The sequence below is a fragment of the Heloderma suspectum genome, chromosome 5 (genome assembly GCF_057233095.1).
Source record: "Heloderma suspectum isolate Gila_16-S chromosome 5, 16-S_ref, whole genome shotgun sequence".
Classification (NCBI taxonomy): domain Eukaryota; kingdom Metazoa; phylum Chordata; class Lepidosauria; order Squamata; family Helodermatidae; genus Heloderma; species Heloderma suspectum.
Window position 1 is genome coordinate 153,338,090 of NC_139462.1, and position 23,038 is coordinate 153,361,127.

Genomic DNA, 23,038 nt, shown 5'->3' on the forward strand with positions numbered 1-23,038 from the left:
AATTGGTTCCATTGTCATATTGCTCTAACAGGCAGGAATTTTTTCCTGATGTTCAGCCGGAATCTGGCTTCCTGTAACTTTATTTTTGGCATGGAGGAAAGTTCGGTCACCTCAGCCCCTACCTAAAGTCTGAAGTGGTGCATCACAGAGAGAGATTGACAATCTCTAGTGAGACCTAGGCCTGCCTTGTATGCCTTCAGTCTTTTGTCTGGGCTGATGTTTAAATTAAATGGGGATGCTTGTAACTGAACTTCTGTTTTATATTTATCTCAGATTTGACACTGCAGTCTGCAAAGGATGGCCTGAGCATGAATGATGAAAGATATGTAGGTTGACCTACCAGTTCTGATCTCACATTGGACAGTGTCACACAAAATGGATGTGTTTCTAAACAGCACAATGCTCTAGTTCATTCTGAAGTGCAATCTTCGGTTTTCTCAGGGCTCCTTCCTCTGTAACTCTCTCCAGAGGACTTCTACCCTCCCAAATAATCCACATGGCTTAGCTTCTCCTATTAACCATATGCTGTAACCAATTCCCAACTTTGAACAGAAAGAAACACAGGATTTGGGGGGAAGCAGCAAGCAAATGTTTATGCTTAGTCAACACAGTGCATTGGCCACAAAGGCCCAGCAGTCCTGACTACTGTGAATTGACTGCGTCTGCCACGGGGATGAGAAGCAACCCTCTGATTTGCTGCGCTATGCTTCCAGCGGTTGGGGGCTGGGCTAGATGTTGGGATCTGCTTAAAGACAAAAGTTTTCACAATTAACACAATTCTCTCTTCATTTTATTTATTATGTATGAGATGCCTTTCGGCCCCTAAGGTGACTCACAAATTTAAAATACAACAACAACAACAACAACAATAAACAAACAACAAGAGAAACACCATCTAAACAGAGAGCAGAATTAATTACATTTAAAATAATTCAAAAGCCAAAAAAGGTTTTAACGGCCTGCCTAAAACTAAACAAAGGTGGAGCTGGCCTTACCTTCCTAGGGGGGCAGTTCCACAAATGGAGTGCCACCACTAGGGTGGCCACTGATGAATTGCCCCCAAAGAGGAGATGCATCACCATAAAAGAGGACAAAAGAGGATACTGATTTGCATAAAATTTATATATGCTAATTTGTGGAGACAAATGCACATTGAGAAATAATTATTAGAATAGAAGTACAGTACATATCACCATAGTGGGGAAGACTGTGTCTAGGTGACCTGTGTGCCTCGCTCAGTCTGCTGTCTGACTGCTGTTGATGGGCATCTTCAAGGCCCAGCAGTTCCTTCTGATGGTTCTTTATGTTTAAACTGGACTTGGACTGGATAGCCCTTCAAACAGAGAATGCCTTCAAAATGGAGGACAGTCCTTTGGTGGTCCTTCAAATAGAGGACTGACCTCTGTTAAGAGGACACATGGCCACCCCAGCCCCACAGAAAATGCTCTGTCCGGTGTTCCCACCAATCTAACCTCTCTTGGTGGTGAGCCGTACAACAGGGCCTCCGAAGCAGATCGTAAATTGCAGGCAGGTTCATCTGGGAAGAAGCCATCTGTCAGATACCCTGGCCCTAAACTGCTTAAGGCCATATATGTAAGAACCAGCACCGAAAGCAAATTGGAAGCCTGTTTGTTACCGTTCTAATAAACTAATACTTTATTATTGTTTGACCTTCTTTGTCCAAAATTTAACTACTTTTCCCCACCACTTTTTTTTAATTGATCCAACACCAACCCTAACCGAGTACATTGTTTTGAAGCTCCCAGTGCCTGCGCCATCTAGTAGTCACCTCAAGTAAAGTTGGAGTGGACCAACTGATACTTTAGCTTTCATCCCAAACCGAAGCACTTAAGTTTATTGGGACCTCATAAAGTCACCTAATTTTTAGAAGCAGAAACCCACAATGCTGAGATGTTCAAATTCTTGCAGTGGTGATTCATACAGCTGAAAACCGGCTTATGTGGCTCTGTAAAAAGCAAAGGAGGCTCTTTGGGCAGTATCAAAGCTTTTCAGAAAGGCCCTTGAAAATGTGATAACATAGGCATCTGTTTATCTTTAAGGTTTACTTTTTAATACTGATTTTTCCCCTTTCCTGATGATGAATGTGAACTACATTGTGACAGCAATCCTTAGAGCAGGTTCACTGTCAGTTAGTTTGTTAATGAAATGCTAAAAGCATTCACAGTTGTATGGATGACCTGATCGAACAGATGGCTTCACTAAAGCAGTGTTCTGTCTTATTACCCTCTTAAGGATCAGGAAAGAGGTTAATTTTGCTAGTGAACATGTTCTTCCCTTCCCCCATTTCCCATGCAATGGGGACAGATTGGCTTGGATTTAATTATCTGATATTAAAAAGATAATTCTGAACTGAATGAAGTCCTGGCATTAATTTAACATGGTCCTTGTTGTGGACTAGTATAGGCCAACAGCAGTAGGAAAGAAGTGCAAAACCAAAGTTTGTTCATGCACCCTGTAGTTTGTATAACCCGACACACTGAGGCTGTCTGTTAACTGTCCCTAGTAGATGTGACTAAGCTCTTTGCAAATGGCCATAGCTCAGTAGCAGAGCTCCTGCTTTGCATGCTGAAAATCCCAGGTTCGATCCCCACCATCTCCAGGTAGGTTTAGGAAACATTCATACCTGAAATCCTGGAGAGCCAGTGCCACTCAGTCTAGACTAGGGGTAGGCATCCTAGTTCCCTCCAGAGGTTTTGGACTTCATTTCCCATAATTAGCTATGCTGGCTGGGGCAGATGGGAATTGTAGCCCAAACATCTGAAAGGCACAAAGGTTGCCTACTGCTTTGCCTAGATCAGGGGTGGGAAAAAAGTAGATCTCCAGATGTTTTGGACATCAACTCCCAGCATTTCTGACCATTGGCCATGCTGTCAGGGGCTTCTGGGAGTTGACGTCCAAAACATCTGGAGATCTGCCTTCTGCCCACCCCTGGTCTGGATGATTCTAAGCTAGATGGACCAGTGGTCTGGTTTAGAATAAGACTGTTTCCTACCTTCCTAACAAGGGGAATAAACCCTGATAATTCTTATGGCTCATCAAGATGCATTAAATTGCTCTCATTTTGGCACATTATGTTTTCATTCTCTATAAAGTTGTTTCATGCAAATCCAGATATGCATGCAGAACACCCGAGAACAGCTAGGCTATCCATTTGATTTCAGAATTATGTAAGAATTGCCCACTGATACAACTCCGACTTTTTCTCCTACATCCTTTTAAAATTCTATTTTGCTACTGTTTTTTCATTAGTATCAAACCAGTGATAACTTTTTAAAATTTAAGTGCTGTTGAATTATTTCATACAAAGAAAAAATACATGTCATGGTGGAGTCTGGGTCCATCAAATTTATATTCTGAACAGACGTGAGTGGGAGGATCGCTCGTACAAAAAATGTGCAGTTGAGTTCTGTACTTCTCAAAATCTCCTTTAAAAAACCAGTATTTTCAGTGATTTTGATTAAGATTGACAGGACTGGTAGATGTGGGGAGAATGCCCAGAGAGCAAACAAATAAATGAATTGAGCGAGGAAGTGATTACATCCCTTGTAGGCAACCTGGTTTATAGCGACTGGCAGGGCCCTCTTATTCTGTGAAATATTGGTAGTATCTCCCATTGTTCAGCAACATGGTGCTAATGACAAGCCAATTTTTGTGCTGGGTGGGTTTCGTGTGCAACTGCTCCATTAAATCAAGGGTAGACAACCTAGTGGCCTCCAGATGTTTGAACCAGAACTCCTAAAAGCCCTAGCCAGCAAGCTCAATGTTTGGGGATGATGGGAATTATAGTCCAAAAACATCTGGAGGCCACCAGGTTGCCTACCCTTGCTCTAAGTTCAGTCTGCAATGTCAGCAGAGAGAGCTTCTATGCCAGTATGGCGGCAACACTGGATAGCCAAACATATTTGGGGGGGTTAAACGGTGGCCTTTTAGAACCAGTTGCTTATGAGCCACTGCTGGTAACTTCTTAGAAATGGGAGGTAGGATACAGAAGGAAGAACAGATTTTGAAAATGTAAAATATATATGTGTTATGTAGCAGCTGACTCCCAAGGTTCCCCCCCCCCCCGCCTCATTCTCGGCCTAGGCCCCTATCTACTAGTTTAAACCTTAAATTTCCCCGATTTTTTAGCTGCAAGCTTTACACTCCTCAGATCATTAAAATTATATTACCAGTGATTTTCCCTAAGAGTGGCAGAACTTATACTGTATGGAAAGGATGACATAGTGACTGCAGGAGACACGGTTCCTTTGCCTTTTCTCATAAAAAATGACCCATGTTGATGGATCACACCTGGCTGTATGCATTATTTTGCTCCTTGTCACAGATAGCCTGGTCCTGCTTTAGCGGTCTCCTTCTCATCCACGTTCAAACACAACTCTTGGATGATGATATTTGGGTCACAATGGGAATAGGTTCACACTCTGATAGGAAAGCACCTCAGGCCTCAAAGTGTGATTTGTCTGCCACTAGCACCCCCTTATTTAACACCCCCTCCAGTGGACTACTATTTGGAAACCTACCAACCATGAGTACTTAGAGGCTGAAAGGAATCTAATCCTTGTTACTAGACACAATCCTGGTCTACTAATTATTTATCTTCAGGTTCCTTCGGAAACATATACATTAGGACCTTGAATTCTGGCCATTGGTACCAGCTAGGGCAGGGATGTACAACCTATGGTTCTCCAGATGTTTTGGCCTACAAGTCCCATCATCCCTTGCCATGGGCTATGCTGTCTAGGGCTGATGGGAGTTGTAGGCCAAAACATCTGGAGGGTCAAAAAGTTGCCTACCCCGATCTAGGGAGACAAGGGCTTATTCTGACTTTTGACAATGACCTGGTTCTCACGATAATACAACTCATGGGTTGTTTAAGCCATGGGTTGTCATACACAAGCAAGAGCAAGTGAGTGAATGTGCTGCCATTGGTGTGCTCCTCACTTCCGCTTTCAATTAACAGCATATGATTGCTCCATTTGTAGGTTGTTATCATGACATTCAGATCCGGACACCCTGGGTTGTTCAGGGGTTAAGGGAGCAATCCTATGGCCACTAGACACTGTCTAGAGGGCCATAGGATATGCTTTTTTCTGGGAACTGACCTCGGAGCCCGTGCTGCGAGGTTGGTTCCCGGAAAACCGACCTCCTCCCAGGTCCGTGCTGCCTCAGAGGCAGCATGGAGAAGCCCTGTCCTCTCCTCTTGGAAGAGGAGCGCAGAGCGACTGAAAAGGGACAAGGCTGGGGGCGTTCCGGGGCGAGGAGAGTGGAGCTGCTTGTACAACACATCCTATGTGTCATACACGCAGCCTCCTCTCCTGGTTGGCCCCCACAGCTAGACAGCTGAAAATGGCTGTCTAGCAGAAAATAGCAGGTCAGGAGAGGCATAGAGGGAACAATCCCCTGCATGCCTCTCCTGCCTTGCTTTGGATAGGTGGTCGCCTCTGAGTTTGGAGGCAGCCGCCTATCTTGATAGGATTGAGCCCTAAACCACCCAGAGTTGACTCAACAACAAATCTTGATCACCTTTGCCAATTCATGGTTTAAATAACATTCAGACTGGGTTATAGTCCCATCCGTACAGATAGAAATCAGGTGATTGCAGTGCATAACACTTTCCTTCTCTAGGTTACCACCACATTTTCAACCATGCCTATTTTTTTTTTCTTCCACAGGGAGAAGGGTAAACACTGCTTGTATTTATAATTTAACCATACACCATAAGGCTGTTGCATTGTGGTATAAAATGGTGGTTTAAAAGACATTACTTGCCAGAATGTAATTCTTGCACATTTCTTTGGATTCAATTTTGCTTAGATGTAAATGGAGCATCTAATGTCTGCTTTGAACTGCAACCCCAAGCTGCGCATCGTGAGGCTCCAGTGATTTTCTGGAGCAGCTTTTGGAGAGTGTTCAAGCAGCTATGTGGTAAGGATGGACTAAGAGCCCTACAACCAGCCCTTTGGATTTTATGCCCTTAGTTTATTTCTCTGCATATATGCCTAAAAGTGTGTATTCCTTCATTAGTGTAGAACTACAGACCAAAAAAGAGTGTGTATCTTGATTGTGCTGTATACCTAAACATAATGTAGTAAAATAAATCTTATTATAGGTTGCCTATGCCATTAGTGTTTCTGGAGTGGTTGAATAAAAATATGCAAAATTGGCATTCCTGCTTGGAGGGAGTAGAAACAGTGTATTGTGGGAATCAATCACATCTTAACTGCTATGGCCAAGAATGTAGAAAGGACTGAAATATTCTCAAATATGATATTTACTGGCAATAAGTCTTGCTTCTCTGACACATTCATTTGAAATATAATTCCTTTAGCCCAGGCCAAAAGCTGCACCATCCACAGACCCTATAGAGAAACTTTTCAGATATACTGTACTCTGTTACTGATTATGTTTTCTAATATAGACAGCCTAACAGACCTGGTTGTGCTTGAGCTCTTTTTACTCATGGAGGATAAGGCTATCATTGATAACCTCCAGTATCAGAGACAGTATGTCTCTCAGTACCAGTTGCTGGGCAACATGACTGGGAGGGTGCTGTTGCACTCATGTGCTGCTTGTGGGCTTTCCATGGATATCTGGTTGGCTACTGTGTGAACAGAATGGTGGACTAGATAGGCCTTTGATCTGATCCAGCACTGTGCTTCTTATGTTCTTACTATCTTGTCTTGTAGTCTCCCCATGTCATCTGCTGGCCAGGCTCCCTGCTTTGGATGAATGTAGCGTCTGCTTCTCCATAATGACCTCAACCAGAGCTTGCCAGGGGTGATGGAAGGTGACTGAATTGATGTTCCCTAAAACCAAATTGTAGATAGGATTAGAACAGCCTTCCCCAATCTGGTGCACTCCAGATATGTTGGACTACAACTCCCATCATGGGATGGGAGTTGTAGTCCAAAACATCTGGAGGGCACCAGGTTGGGAAAGGCTGGATTAGAATAACCATTTAGTCAGCATTGAAGGCCAACGTCCTTCAGTACTGGGCCTTGATACTGTCCAGTGGAGGCTGGTGGCTCCAATGTCAGTAGAGTGGTGAATCCTCTCTGGGTTTCAGTCAGAACCAGTCAGAACTCTAAAGGAGCTATCCAAGGTGCAGAAGCTTCTTTAGAGTTCTGACTGAAACCTGGAGCATATTCACTGCCCCACTTACATCGGAGCTACCAGCCTCCACTGATGCTGTCCGAACACATTCCGGGGTTAAAACCCTTTAAACTTGCTCTCATCCAGGCCAGTGTATTGCTCTTCCCTGCATTCATGTAAACTACCTCCTATTGATTTTTTCTTTCTCAGTGACAGCCTGACTTTGACAGCTTCCTAGAGAAGCATCTCTTGCTTGCTCTATTGTGTTTATTATTCTGAGTTGTGTTTCTGTTCAGGAAAGAAGATTCACAGCCTAGCTGGGTATGCTGAACACTTGGAGAAGCTTCTGTTGGATTCATACAGATTTAAGAGCAAAATTCCTTTTGGAGAGTCGAGGGAAGAAAGCGTATGCACATACCCTTAACTAAGGGCCAGATCACATGGCTAGGTTGCCATGGGGATCTTTACCCAGTGTTTGGCAACCCTGTGGGGGTTTATGGCTTTGTATGGCGGCATTGAAGGAACAATGTGGAAAGCAACCTGAAACCACCTCACCGAGTTGCTGCTGACACAGGAGTTTGGGGCCCAGAGGGCCATGTAAGCATCACACACACACACACACACACACACACAGACTGGTTACCCTATCAGCCAATTTCTTCCTGCATGTCCATGTGACTTAGTTTATTTCAGGCCTACCTCATGAAAATTGTGGTTGGCTGCAAATTTTAGAAAGAAAAATGCTAAGATTTCATAGATATGAGATACGATATGATAGGTATATGTATTTATTTGTATTCGTCCCTCAGCCTGAAAGTGGGCTGAAGGCAAAATCATTAAAAAAAAAAAAAAAAAGCCAGCATATTTTAGTTTAAACCTTTTATTGCCAGTAACTAAGACTTAGGAGAGGCATTTCAACCTTTTAGAAGTGGGGGGGGGACGTGCAAAACCCAGGAATCTGCCAAATGAGCAGGGGGAAGGGGCTGAGGCCCAGGGCAGGGCAGGACAGGGCTATCCTGGGAAAGGGGGTGTGACCTCCAAGCTGGATTGGGACCCCAGGTGGACCAGGTTTGGCCTGCGGGCCTGGGGTTCAACATCCCTGTGCCACGGCAACTTGAGGATCTTGGGTCCATGCGTGAGGATTGCAGCGACATGCCGAGAGAATGTGAGTTTCCTAAGGGTTGACACTGGTGTGGGAAAGAGCTGAGGTACGCATTCCACTTCCCCATCCAGGATGTCTCACATTAACCCTGGCGAGGTGAGCTCAAGCAGCTCCTCTGCCACCAAGGTGACTACGTTCCAAGCCTTAAAAGAATGGTTTGTGTGAGTGTGCAGGTGATAATCTCTGAACAATTGCCACCCGTTCAAAAGATTCATGAAAGAAGTCACAGCATGCTGACATGCAGCTCCCGTTACTGGAAGGCGATCTCAATAACCTTTGGCAGAAATGCAGGAGGTGGATAGGTGCAGAGGATATGGAAAAACATGGCTTAATATAGCATTCCTTACATTGATTGTGACGCCTGCTAGGCCATTTGTTCCATCTCCACTCTGTTCACATTTTTATACAGAATTTCTCTAAAGAGGAATGACTTCACTTCCCCATTTCTTCATGCTTTTGCTGTGTGGTCTATGCCTTTTTTCACCAACATTGTACTTTTCTGTCCTCTAACTTTCTGTTATCCTCTTGGCCCGTCTCTTGTCTTTAACTATTTCTTCTCTCTGCTTGGTTTTAAGTATTCTCTTCAGCCCCCCTTCATAGGCTGGGAAAGCATTGGTGTGTCTCAAAATCACCGGGGTGGAGAGAGCCTAAATAAAGCTTTGGACATTACAACAAGGGATTGCTGAACGAGAAAGCACAAGTCCTCTTTTTGCACTCCCAATGTAATGTGCAAAGGGATAACTCATGCATCCCACTGTGTGTGTATGAATTAGGGGTGGGGTGCAACTTCTCCTGTATCAGCTTTACCCCAGATATACACTCATAAAATAGAATGTGCAGCTCAGTCAGCCTACCTGGTAATGTGTGAAGCCATCCAAACTAATATAATAACTCTTTATTTTACTTCTCTGGTGCACAAAACAATCTGTATCCAGCAGCTCCGTCTTTTTCATTTTTACTCTAGAGTAGGTGCACGGGGCTTGATTTGGATCAGGACCGTAGGGGGCTTTTAAGATCTGGATTGGCGCCCCCTCTGCCTACACTAGAGTAAACATGAACAAAAGATGGAGCTGCTACACCCAGATTAAAAGCAATGTCTGTTTTGGTCCTGAATAAGACCAAATCAGATCTTGTAGCACATGTGTGGCTGCTGCCAAAAGGACACCTCCCACCTTGCATGTCCTCTTCTCTTCTCTTCCCATCTCTTCCCATCTCTTCCCTTCCCTTCCCTTCTCTCTGTAATGTCTAGTAATACAAAAAACATAAGGTGACATGATGGTGTGAGTTCTTCCCTTCCCTGCTCTCTCACTCTACCTTATTAGCAGCTGCTTCTGTATAAGGAAGTTAGCTGCAGCCAACCCCTGTGGAAAAAGGCTACCTTTTGCATCTCACTGTATTCCCTTTCATTCTCTTTCCTCCGTTGCCAAAAAAGCTAGGCTTTGCACCCAGACTGCATACAATCACCTTAGTCGATTGCTGCCATATTCCCCGTAATCCCATTAGACTTTTACAAGGGCCGCTGTTTTGCCCATGTAGCACGGCCAGTGATCAACACAGAATTTGCTGGGGGTGTGGGGTGTGTGTGTGACTTAAATGTGCTCAGTTCAATAATGAGTATATGTTTTTAGGCTAATAGATGATGTCCTTTTAAAAAATACATATTTTACATTTGTTTAATAAAGAAAAAATGTCCTGTATAAGGTACCTACTGTTACTCTCACTAAATGTTGAACAGCCTCCAGTGACTTTTAGTATTCCCTTTTAAGGTGACTTAAATGTTTAAATTTGTAGTTTTTGACCTTTTCAGTCTGAGAACCCTCCTTGGAGTCACTTCATAAATGTTTAAGGGTGCAATCCTGTGCATGTTTAGACAGAAAAATGTCCTACAACTCCCAGCATACCTCAGCCAGCATTTTTTCTGTCTAAACATGCCCAGGATTGTGCCTTAATGCTATCTCCTCTCTCCTGTTCTCCCCTTTTCTCTTTCTCTTAAAAATGTAAGCAGCCTTCCCGAACCTGATGCCCTCCAGATGTTTTGGACTTCCAACTCTTATCAGCCCCAGCCAACATGGGTAAACATCCAAAGGGTACCAGGCTCGGGAAGGCTGATGGAAACAAAGCTAACCCAAGAAAGAGAAAACAGTGGTGGTGCCATTGGTGAGACCCCCCCATAGGTCAGGGCAAGATGAAATTTTGAGTCATAACCCACCAGTTGGAGACCAAGGACTTATGAGCCTCTGTTGAATGGAAATGTGTGGTAGATTGCTTTGTACAGGATTAAATCCCCCATCTAAAAGTTCTACTTTTGTGTGGTTCATCATGTCTGTATATATGCAATACATCTCAGTGCATTCTCATGACAGTTGCAGAATAATCTATAACCATATCCCTTAACTTACACAAAATATTGTCTTGTTCATTAGTTTCTTTCTGGGCAAAGACTCACATCTGTATTATTGTGGTGGTGGTGATGATTTTAGATTACTTAAAAATAAATTAAGGCCCACTCTCTTCCATGTTACAATTTTATTAATACAGAACAGTGATATGAAGATGCTTTATGTTCTCCCACTGATCTTACAAACTACTAGCAAACTAACTGGGGCTATGCATCATGGCACTTTTAAGCATAGCTGCAGTAGACATTGAACATCCTTTCCCTATAGGAGAGATACAAACATTAGTCATAACTAGTTTAGACCTATTACCATGTGCAAAAAACCCTTCAAATAAATGTGTTAAGCCCAAATGCTCACTCATCTCTCTGTTTTTAAGAGGATTTTGTAGCTTATTAGATGTCAGACAATTTCAAAAATTTTGCTGTTTTCTGCTTTACAGTATACTTAAAATTCCATACAAGATTAAAGTAACGTCGATTACTGTCATGCATAATGAATCGTAACGTGTAAGGAAAGGCCTAATGAAGTTTGGGTTTTTAACTCTACGTGCTGGCACAGAGGTTTATTATTCCGCCACATCTTTCCCCTCATTTTGCTGCAATGGAGCCTTCGGGATTGTTCATTGACAGGAAGATCTATTGGTTCATAAAAGCAGGACAAGGCCCTTGCTGGTTCTGGAAGCGTTTCCAAGTCGCCCACACAGGCACATAAAACGGCTCTGTGCTTTGAATCTATACTCCCCTGTTGGGGTTTTGATTTTCAAACAGTAGTGTCATGGGTGTGCATTTGAGATCAGTTTTATGTTGTGTTGCACACCACAGCTAAAGAATGCATTGCTACAACAAGAAGTGAACAAATTGGGGGGAATTAAAGTAATGTTGACATTCTACTGGGATTTTGAATGTTCTGCTCAAGGTAACCTGTTCTCCTTCCTGCTTCCTTTTCTCTCAAAGGTGCTTCAGAAGCTAGGGAAAGCTGATGAAACAAAAGATGAGCAGTTTGAAGAGTACGTTCAGAACTTCAAACGGCAAGAGGTGAGGTTTGCTGTGTATTGTTGTCATTGTTGATGATTTGATTATCACATGAGCAATTTAGCTATGTTTGCATATAATGTTGTTGGACAAAGGTGTTGAACCTCTCTCAGCCTGAGGGTCAAATTCAATGTCAGAGAAGCTCTTGGGGGCCACATTCCAGTGGTGGGCAATGCCAAAGGCAAAAGGGGTGGGGCCAAAAATGCAAGTAATGCCACTGTATTGTACGTAGAGTTCTTCCTGCCAGTAACTGAGCCTTAGGAGAGGTATTTCAACCTTTTAGAAAGGGGAAAAAACTGCACAAAGGCCAGGAAACCACCAAACAATGGGTGGTTGGGGAAAATGGGTTGGGGCCAGGGGAAGGGGCCTGGCCTTCTGGAGAACCCTGGAGGACAGGATTTGGCCCACAGGAAGGTTGAATTTGCCCCCTGGGCCTGAGTTTCCTTACCCTTGTTACAGGTGAAATCAATCCTGAGGGGAAATGCAGAGCTAGAATTCTCAACCTTTCTGCCTTTAGGAACCCTTGGACTGTCCATTTGTCTGCCATGATTTCTTTGCACATTTTCCATGGAACCTCCACATATAGCAGAGTTCTGGGAAATGTCCTCTAAGCTGCATGTGAGATACTGGCCCAGCTTCTTGAGTCTCATTATTACCCCACATGGACTATGCTCTAATGACACTTAACATTTCCTTGTACACTTACAAGGAACATTTCCACCTTGCTGAGGACATTAGTAGTAGTCGCCATTCAGGGAAGCTTGCCCTCCCATACCAATCTGCTTATTGAGGAGCCCCGATAAACTTCTGAGAACTCCAGGTTCCCTGGAACATTGTTTGAAAACCACTGCCCTTGGGTGTTGTGTCCAGTGATACTACTGTTAACACATCTCAGCCAGTCTCCTGATCGTTAGGTAGACTGCGGAACCATGCAGAGACATTTTACAGTTGGTTAAATAGGCCATCTTTGGGGAAACCGTGTCTACCCAACAGAGAACGAAAGGGCTAATTTCAATATAATATGCAATGCTATATTGGGGCTGGAGCATCTCCCCTGTGAGAGAAGATTATAACAGCTGGCATTGTTTAGCCTGGAAAAAAGGAGGGTAAGGGGAGACATAATAGAAGTCTACAAAATTATGCATGGTGTGGAGAACGTGGATAGGGAGACATTTTTCTCCCTCTCTCAAAATACTAGAACCCGGGGTCATCCTATGAAGCTGATTGGTGGGAAATTCAGGACAGATAAAAGGGAGGACTTCTTCACACAGCACATAGTTAACCTATGAAATTCGCTACCACAGGATATAGCCATGGCCACCAATTTGGATGGCTTTAAAAGGTAAAAAAAGGTAAAGGTGTCCCCAACCAGTCGTGTCCGACTCTAGGGTGTGGTGCTCATCTCCATTTCTAAGCCGTAGAGCCAGCGCTGTCCGAAGACGCTTCCGTGGTCATGTGGCTGGCATGACTGAACACCGAGGTGCACGGAATGCTGTTACGTTTCCCGCTGAAGCGGTACCTATTTATCTACTTGCAATTTCTTGCTTTCGAACTGCTTGGTTGGCAGAAGCTGGGACTGAAGACAGGAGCTCACTCCGTCACACAGCACTCGGGTCTTGAACTGCTGTCTTGCCGACCTTCCAGGCTGCAGTTCAGTGTCTTAACCACTAAGTCACCGCAGCTCCTGGCTTTAAAAGGGGGTTGGACAAATTCCTGGAGGAGAAGGCTATCAATGGCTACTAGTCTTGATGGCTATGTGCCACCTCCAGTACCAGAGGCAGTGAGCCTACATACATCAGTTGCTGGGGAACATGGGTGGGAGGGTGCTGTTGCATTCATGCCCTGCTTGTGGGTTACTGGTCAACAGCTGGTTGGCCACTGTGTGAACAGAATGCTGGACTAGATGGACCCTTGGTCTGATCCAGCTTGGCTCTTTTTATGTTCTTATTCTCTTGATGCTAATTTGACAACCTTTTGAACCGATCCAATGAGTGCCTATCTGTAGGACCTTTCCAGTGGATTGAGCTACCCACATAACATTTCAGGGGACAATCCCATGAGCAAGATCACTGGAGAATTTTCTGGAACCACTTTGTTCCCAGTTGAATTATCCACTGAGGGTGAATGCCTTCTTTCACATTTTTGAGCACAAGACTTTGTATTATAGAGATTTCTTTGAGCTTCTTCCTAGAATCAATTCCATGCATTTGTGTGAGGGTGTTTTAAAAAAAATTGTCAATACTCTCAGTGCCAATTATAAATGGATGCTTCTAAGGTAACTCAGCTATTTTAGTCCTGCTTATGTTTTTTGTCCCCCAAATCAATAAAAATGTGAATAGTAAAAACAACAACAGCCCACCAGTCTTTTAAAGAGGAGATTTCTCCATAAATTCCTCCAAAAAGCAACCCATTTAAACTGTCATTAAAAAAAAAGACAGAGACTGAAATATTCCATCTACATCAGGGATAGCTTTCAGGCTGAGGGTCAAATTCCACTTCAGCTTCTGTGGGCCAATATTCCAGTGGTGGGTTGGGCTGGAGGCAGAAGAGATGGAGCTAAACATACCAAAAATATCAGCATATTGTAACTTAAAGCTCTTCCGGTAACTAAGAGAGGCAGTTCATCCTTTTAGAATGCAGGGGGAGGGGGTTGCACAAAAATTGGGGGAAAGGGGGGCAAGGAAAGGGGTGTGGCCATCTGGAGATCCCAGGAAGGCCACATTTGGCCCTGGGCCTGATGTTCCCCATCCTTGATCTACATGTTCAGGAGTGGTCTCCATTAAAACCCTAGCAAGGAGGATTCCACATGCATGTCCCTCTAGTTTAATTTCATTTCTATGCCACCCACCATCATCAGTTTCCAGGTACACAGATAAAATAATAAAACATAACCCTAAAAATATAACCAAAAAAATCAGTCCTAAAACAATGGGAACAGCAGTTAAGAGCAGGATAAAATCAGACCTAGTAATGTAAAAGGCCCAACAGAATAAGAAGTTCTCTGCTTGGAACCAAAAAGATAAGCTTTCTTGGGGTGAGAATTCCAAAGACAGGAAAATGTTGTCTCCCAAGTTGTCACTCACAGTTTCTTTTAACATAGCAGTTGGCTTTGGACATGGGCCCTCTATTAGCAACGGAGATGTGGAGTTTTCTCACCAGCAAGGAGTGCTGCATTCACATATATGGAAGGAGCAGCTCTATGCAGGCATCTCTTCACATATCCAGACATGTCTCCTCCATTGATAGTCTATATATGTAGGAGCTTGATACAGTCTATATATACAGGAGTTTGTTGTGTTGTACACCAGAGTGCTCACTGTGCTTTAAATTTGGGCAGCAGATTCTAGTCTTCTTACTCTCAAGCAATCCCCTTGACTGTTGTGGAATTGCCTGTTGCTTTGATATCCCAGCAAAGCAACTCAGGGCGCAATCCTATGCATTTTTAGACAAAATAAAGCCCTACAACTCCCAGCATTCCCCAAGTAGCCATGCTGGCTGGGGCATGCTGGAAGTTGTAGGGCTTTTTTTTTCTGTCTAAGCACGCATAGGATGGCACTCTAATACATTTATATGAAAAATAGTAATAATATTCGGGAGTGAAAGAGTTGTGGACAGCTAATTTGTATTTCTATCATCCCCCCCCCCCGCAATATTATGAATCTTAAGAAAATATTAGGTTGAGGATATGTTACGAATGGCCGAAATTCATACACGTACATAAAATGGGAGTAGCAGAGCTGGGCAGCTTAAACCTGGTACAAGTCGGGTTCTTTTCTAGATCAGCAATAAATTAGGTAAAAGAAAGATAACCTGTACTCTTAATTGCTATTTTGAGATGAACACAGCAAAACAACACGCTTTTGTTTACATGCTGGATTTTTTTTTCTGGAAGGTCTTTCCATCTTATTTCCTCAGGATCTCACTTGGTTTAACCCAGATATGGAAAACCTCTGGCCCATTGGCCAAATCCAGCTGGTTGGAGATAAGAGCTCTTCTCTGCTGTGTGGTGACAAAGTGGCCTCCTTTTTTTACCACACAGCAGGGTAAGGCAGTGAACTTCCCATGGAGGGACAGATCAGTCTTTCTGTGCTGTGTAGTGACAAAGGGAGCTCCTTTTACAGTGCACAGCATAGAAAGGCAGCAAACCTGTCCTGTAAATTATACAGATAAATTATCCCAGAATGTCTCCCATCACTCCTGTGGATTAAGGTGGCCACCTCACCATAACTGAGGGGTTGTGTTCATGAAATGAATCATTCCCCAGCCTGGGCATGGGACAGAAACAGCCTTGGTCACCTTGGTGGATGAGGAGGGCTTTGGATAGGGGTGAATGCTCCTTCCTTGTTCTCCTCGACCTCTCAGCGGCTTTTGATACCGTTGACCATGGCATCCTCCTGGACTGCCTGGAGGGGTTGGGCACTGGAGACATCGTATTATGGTGGTTCCAGTCCTTCCTCTCTGGCAGGTACCAAAGGGTAGCACTGGGAGAGGAGGTTTCAGACCCGTGGCAGCTCACTTGTGGGGTGCCACAGGGTTCCATCCTCTCCCCGATGCTATTTAACATCCATGTGAAGCCGTGGGGGCTATCATCAGGAGGTTTGGGGTGCGGTGTCATCAATATGTGGATGACACGCAGCTCTACCTCTTGTTTAAATCTTCACCAAGATTGGCCGTAGAATCCCTGTCCAAATGTCTGGAGTCGGTGAGTGGCTGGATGGGGAGGAATAAGCTGAAGCTGAACCCTGACAAGACCGAGGTACTTCTGGTGGGAGACAAGAAGAGGTTGGGGGATGTCGACCTGGTGGTGAATGGGATATGGCTACCCTTGAAAGACCAGGTCTGCAGCCTGGGGGTCATTTTAGACTCCCAGCTGTCCATGGAGGCTCAGATGTGAGCTGTAAGCCGGACAGCACTGTACCAACTCCATCTGATATGGTGACTGCACCCCTACCTTCCTGACCATCTGCTCCCATCAGTAGTACATGCCCTGGTCTCCTCTCATCTAGACTACTGTAATGCGCTCTACGTGGGGTTACCCTTGAAGATGGTTCAGAAGCTGCAACTGGTGCACAACGCAGTGGCTTGCCTGATTAAAGGCAGCCACCGGCGTGATCACATCAGTCCAGTGCTGAAGGAGTTGCACTGGTTACCAGTTGTTTTCCAGGCCAAATTCAAGGTGTTGGTTTTGATCTTTAAAACCCTATACAGTTCCAGCCCAGCCTATCTTAAGGAGCACCTCCAGCAACACCAGCCAGGCCGCTCAACAAGATCAGCCTCGGGTGGCCTTTTGTCTGTCCCATCAGCCAGGAGAGATAGGCTGGTGAGGACGAGGGAGAGGGCCTTCTTTGTGGTGGCCCCCACTCTGTGGAACTCCCTCCCTAGGGAACTCCGCCATGCCCTCTCTTTAATGAGATTCTGCCACGCATTAAAAATGTGGTTGTTCAGGCAGGCATTTGGGGTGAGTTAGGGTATTTTTAGAAATACCATGTTTTATTGTGGAATTTTATTGTTTTAAACTGTTGTATTATTGTACATCACCCAGAGGGGCCGGGTGACTGGCCAGATGGACAATTAAGAAATTTAATAAATAGAAATAAATAAATGAAAAAGCTAGAGGCCAAAATAGGAGAGCAGAACCTCTTGCAGCAGAATTTCAAGCAACAAGATTTCTGATATGTAATAAATCAATATATTCATAGACAGTGATGGTGGTAATAAGAAATCAATATGGTAGACTTGTATCATACATTTAACTGAGTTTGCCGAGGAAGCCTGCCTATTTAGTGAATTTGCCACTTTCAAAAACTAGTGATCGTGTGCTTATTTAATGTAGATATATTCAGCACATAGCTTCCCTGAGGGCACGGTAATTATTTCCCCTTAAAACCAGTTGGGAACATGTTTAGCCTGAGGCAAATTTTTGTAAAGGGTCAGATTTTGCATGTTTTTCTTTTTGGGTAAACTGTCCCTGGCTCCATTAATAATTTGACCCCATATTTTCCTCCCTTTACCTGTTCCGCAGGCTTGCACATTCTGATTCAGTCAAATCAGGCATAATTTTCCTTGTTGCAGAGTGGGTTCTCTCCTCTGTGGACTTATGAAGCTGTCATTATTTTTCTAGGCTATCACTATTCTATTCACATTTTCCTTGCATGCATATTCGATTTGTGGGCACACTGTTGCCCCCAAATAGGGAGGGGCATGAGTCATACACCACTGAAGCTGAAGGGGCTGCACAGGAAGGGTATAGTCCTGCTTGCCCCACACACAAAGAAGAGTGTGCAGAACTGGACCTCCCTTCCTACACCAGGTTGCCTTTATAGTCAGGTCATTCAGTCGAAGGAGAGGCTGTTTCCTAGGAACATCCAGCAGTTTGTATCCTGTCTGGAGCTGAAAAAGAAGGGCATGCTAGCAATTTCTAGGGGAGGCATGGAAGGGCCTCAGCTTGGGGTGAATAGCTTGGTTGTGATGTAGTGTGCTCGGCAATGCAGTGGCAGCCTGGCACTGAGGTAGTCCGCTGGGGATGGAGAGGACTCTTCTAGCATCTAGTGATGCGGCACACTGTTCTACATGGGTAAGGAGGACAAGATGGTGCCCAGATACTCCCTTCTTGTTGCATGGGCTGTAGTTCAATAGAAGAGCACCTGCTTTGCAGGCAGACGGTCCCAGGTTCAATCCCTGGTACTTCCAGGTAGGGCTAGGAAAGAATCCTGTCGGAAACCTTGGAGAGCTGCGGCCAGTCAGCATAGACAATACTGGGCTAGATGTATCAGTGGTCTGACCTCTATAAGGCAGGTCCCATATATATATTCCATATACTTCCCGTATTTGGGTTCCGCCAATGTTGTTCAGTAGACTGTGTTGAGTTTAAACTTGAGAGAGGAAGATCTACATTCTTGCTAGTCTGTGAAGCTGCTAGGTAGCCTTGAGCAAATCACTCTCTCTCCACCTAGGTAGGGCTGGGAAAGACTCCTACCTGAAACCCTGGAGAACCGCTGCCAGTCAGTGTAGACAATTCAGAGCTGGATGGACCAATGGTCTCACTCAATATAAGGCCATTTCCTATGTATATAAACTGTTTTTGGGAGGGGCTGTAGCTCAGTGGTAGAGCACATGCTTTGCATGCTGGAGGTTCCAGGTTCAATCTCCAGTGTCTCCAAGTAGGGCGGAAAAATTCCTGCCTAAATTCCTGGAGAGCTACTACCAGTCAGTGTCAACAGTACTAAGCTAGATGGATCAAGGGTCAGGATAAGGCAGCTTCCTGTGCCCGCCCCCAATATCATGTTGTTAACCATTGATGTACCTCATAATTAAAACAGTACACACTATACTCACTGAAGGAAAACAAATAAATAATGTAATCTTGTATCAACAATAATTTAATAAAATATCAAGTGTTCTTATTGGTAGTTTTCAAGGAGAAGGACCATGCTATGTTGAAGGATTACAGTTATCCATCGTTCCAGAATAGGATTGACTTTATGATGGATTGTCAGTCAACTGCCAATTACTTTACGGCCAGGCTGTCAGTTGCACTCTCACATACCATTTCCATATGGTGCTGCCTGACATCATATGTTAGGAAGATATGCAGTCAGCAGGAGAGGCAAAATGACCTTCATTATTCAGTCTACAAGTGATGCAAAGAGTCTTCCTTAATACCAACAGAACTGCACTGCCTTCAGCCAACTAAGTTCTGGCTTTTAGCCTGCAAGACAATTGACAGTGCAGATCTCCAACCTGACAGACTAAAAGGGCCCCAAAAGTCTTGTAAAATGTCAATAGCCTGAGTGACCAGATGGCATAATGGGGAAGCAAAGCATGTATACAAAAAATTGTCATAAAATGCTCCTTTTCACAAGTTCCCTCCATGCATAGAGTAGATGCAGAGAAAAGGGAGTAGGACCATGCCTGTGGACCCTATTTCTGACTTCCATGTGAAGAGGCAAAGGACTGAAAAAGGGCACATACACACATACAGATGTATGCATGGAGATGCTCCCAGTTGGGAATCCTAGTTGTGTTCTCATATCTTCTGCTCCATGCATGGAGTTTGGGGTGTGGCAACCATGGGGCTAGGGCCAGTGGATGCAATCCTGCTCCCCCCTCTATGCATTTCCCCTATGCTTGGAGTGAACTTGCGAAAGGGGCTTCAGTAATTTTTTGAATACAGCAATTTGCTGTCCATTTCTGTCATGGAGAACTAAGATAATGGGATGGCTCACAGATGCATGTGTATCACTTGATTTTTCAGCACTTGATGACTCTTCGTCAGGTATGGGAAGTGTCTCCCTTGAAAAGTATTGTGTTTCAGTTTGACTTCAGGTGATCTAGAAGTTCTTTCTGTGATGGTTAATTAGTGATGGCGCCTTCACACATGCAAATCATCACATCATGCTGCTGCCAGTGAGTGGTGAGCATGCTTCTGTGAACTAGTCTACTGAGAGTCAGGGCTGCTTCTTATGTTATAGCTTTAAGGGCGCAATCCTATGCATATTTGGATAGAAATAAGTCCTACAATTCCCAGCATTCCCCAGGTAGCCATGTAAGGATTAAGTGTAGCACACATAGAGACTAACTGTGTTAGTTGTTTTAATAAATTTGCATGAGCTTTCGTGGGTTACAACACACCTTATCACATGCTTTAAGAGGGTATGTCATATCTGTGCAGAGCTACAAGAGGCCTACACTGTCGTATCATTTGCCTACTCTGCTATGTGTACACGCACAAGGGAGATGCATTCAGATATGGTTGCCTGTTTTGTGGACGTGTGGTGAAACAGACAGTCCCCCAAGAGAGTTTTGCATTGACCCCAGCGGGATGTAGATTGGCTGATTGGAATTATAACTGGAGGACGGATCAGGAAGTTTGTCAAGACTTCATTTAGTCATACCTGCCACATTAAGGCTGGATTATTGGCACCCAGAATTTCTAAAAGACTCACTCCATATGATGAATATACTGTAGCCTCTAATCATCCAGATCAGGGATGTGGAACCTCCAGCTTTGGAGCCTCCTTGGGTTCCTCCAGGGGGTGGAACTTGGCTTCCAAGCCCCACCCCTTGGAAGAATCCCCCCAATAGCATTTGGGGAGGGCTTCATCAGGGTCATGGCAGGAGGGAGAGTTTAGCCCTTTCCTCCTACACCATGGTCCTGACCAATCACACTCCACACACATACATTTGCGGCTGGGGAAAGGGGGCCTGTGCATTTAGCAATATGTGTGAAAGCCAAGTCGCTACTCCATTTGAAGCAGAAAAGCAATGACTGGTTGCCTCTAAAACACCCAAGTCTGGGAAGCACCTTCATTACAGCCAACTTAGAAACTTCTGGTGGGAGGAAATCCTCCACTGTTTTGTTTTATGTATGTATGTACAATATTTATATACCACCCTTCATCTTATGGTACCAAGGTGGTTTACAAAATGTAGTTTTTTAAAAAGAATTCTAATAAAACCACAACAAACTAAAAAAAAGAAAAAGCAATAGATACATGACCTTGAGCACTTTTGTTGGTGGAAAGGCTAAATATAGATTTAATAAATACAATAATTAATACATAACATAGGCAGCTACACCATCCAGCTTCATAAGCCAATATGAACTAACTTTGGAGCTATTTACAATAGCTCCAAAGGAAGAATGTAAAAGTTATCAGGAGGCCGTAATTGATATGCAGATTACAAAAAATATTCAGTGCATCATGAAGAGCTTTCTGACTCTAAGGGTCTGCTTAAGGACATTTGACAAGCTTTTTTTCTTTTGTAAATATTCCTTTGATATAGGCAGCTGGAACTCTTAATAGGAGCAGGTAGCAGTACAGCATTTATGAGTTCTTCTCAGTGGATTCCCATTCTTTACCTTCCTTTTTGCATGGAGGTGCATCATGTACATGATTATCCCACATACTTCCTGGCTTGCTGCTTGTCAGGGCTGAGCTGTGAGCAGCTGTGGAGCCAGGATTTTTGTCAGGAGATCAACCTGAGGAACAAAGCCATGGTCCTTCTAACAGGAGATAGCTGGGATTGAATCTGGGGCCTTTTGCATACAGTAGTGCTATGCCACTGCGCAATGTTCCCTCCCGGTTAAATAATGTTAGATATTGGAGAGACCCACTTGTGGTAGATCAAGCAAATATTTGCATGATCTTACCCCTGCTGCTCGATTAGGAAATTCTATAATCAAATGCCTCCAAGACAATTCTGGAAATAAAAATGGGATTCCAATGCCTAATATCACCCAGTATGGTCTTCTCACCCAAGAGTAATTGAAATTCTTTGAGGTTTGCCAGATGAGAGACAATTGTACCAGGCCATTAGAAATAGGTCATTAGATCCTTTTACTGTTTAGAAAGGAATCCAGATAACGAGGGGAGAGTGTTAAATTTCAGTTTACGACTTTCACTTAGTAGAGTCTCGTAAAGTTATTAGGACACATAGGCCATCAGATAAGTGACCAAGAGGCCTCACTGGAGATGGTAAGTATGTAAGAAAAACAAGCTCACAAGACAGGATGATGTCAAGTAAGTAAGTTTGTGTCAAAAACATACCTGTAACATGTCAGAGAAAGCTAAAATGTTTAGATAAGTATGGTGGTATGCACATTAATCTCAATAAGAAACTTCAAAATTCGAGAATCTTATTTAGACATATGAAGATTTAGAGTAGAAAGGTTATCTTTGGAATTATTGGATAAGAAATATAAACTGTAGTAAAAATTGGACATATTTTATAGCATCCAAAAAGTATATGAAGGAGACTCAGAACATGCAACAGTGGAAGCTATCCATTAGGATCAGCTTTCCTCAACATGCTGCCTGTAGAGTCAACCTGGTAAGTTGATATTGATTATCATTGAGAACTAGCAAATGTACTTGACTCTGCTTAGAAGCCCTATTTAAGAACGATGGTAGATGTTTCATGGGTTTGAATTTATGCATGCATAAGCTCTTGTATTTAATACTGTTATACTAATACTTTGTAGTAAAAGGCAAAAAGACAAATCTTGTCTGAGAGAGTGTTTCTTAAGAACTAGAATTCTGTATTACCTATATCAGAGGGAAGTATTAAATTGGCTCTGGATGGTATCTGGTTGTAACAGAAACCTGACTATATACACAGTAGACAGGGGATCAGTGGTCGCCAACGTACTGACAGTATAGTTTGAGGGAATCTCTGAACCAGGGCATATGCCACACACTGTCAGTCAGTCTTGAACTGGATGAACCAGAGGTCTGAATCACTATTAGGTAGTGCCACATATGTAAACCGCTCCACAGCTTATAGTCTATACTAAATTCTTAAAATAAAGACATGAAATAGAATACATAAGT

The 23,038-nt window shown here is 43.7% G+C and overlaps 1 protein-coding gene across 1 annotated transcript in view; it reads left to right on the plus strand.

Moving 5' to 3' along the window:
- Nucleotides 1-23,038, plus strand: part of AMPH (amphiphysin) — a 125,455-nt gene that overhangs the window by 35,628 nt on the left and 66,789 nt on the right. Inside the window, 1 exon segment of the mRNA XM_084857850.1 lies at nucleotides 11,628-11,708. Coding sequence (XP_084713976.1) covers nucleotides 11,628-11,708 — 81 coding nt within the window.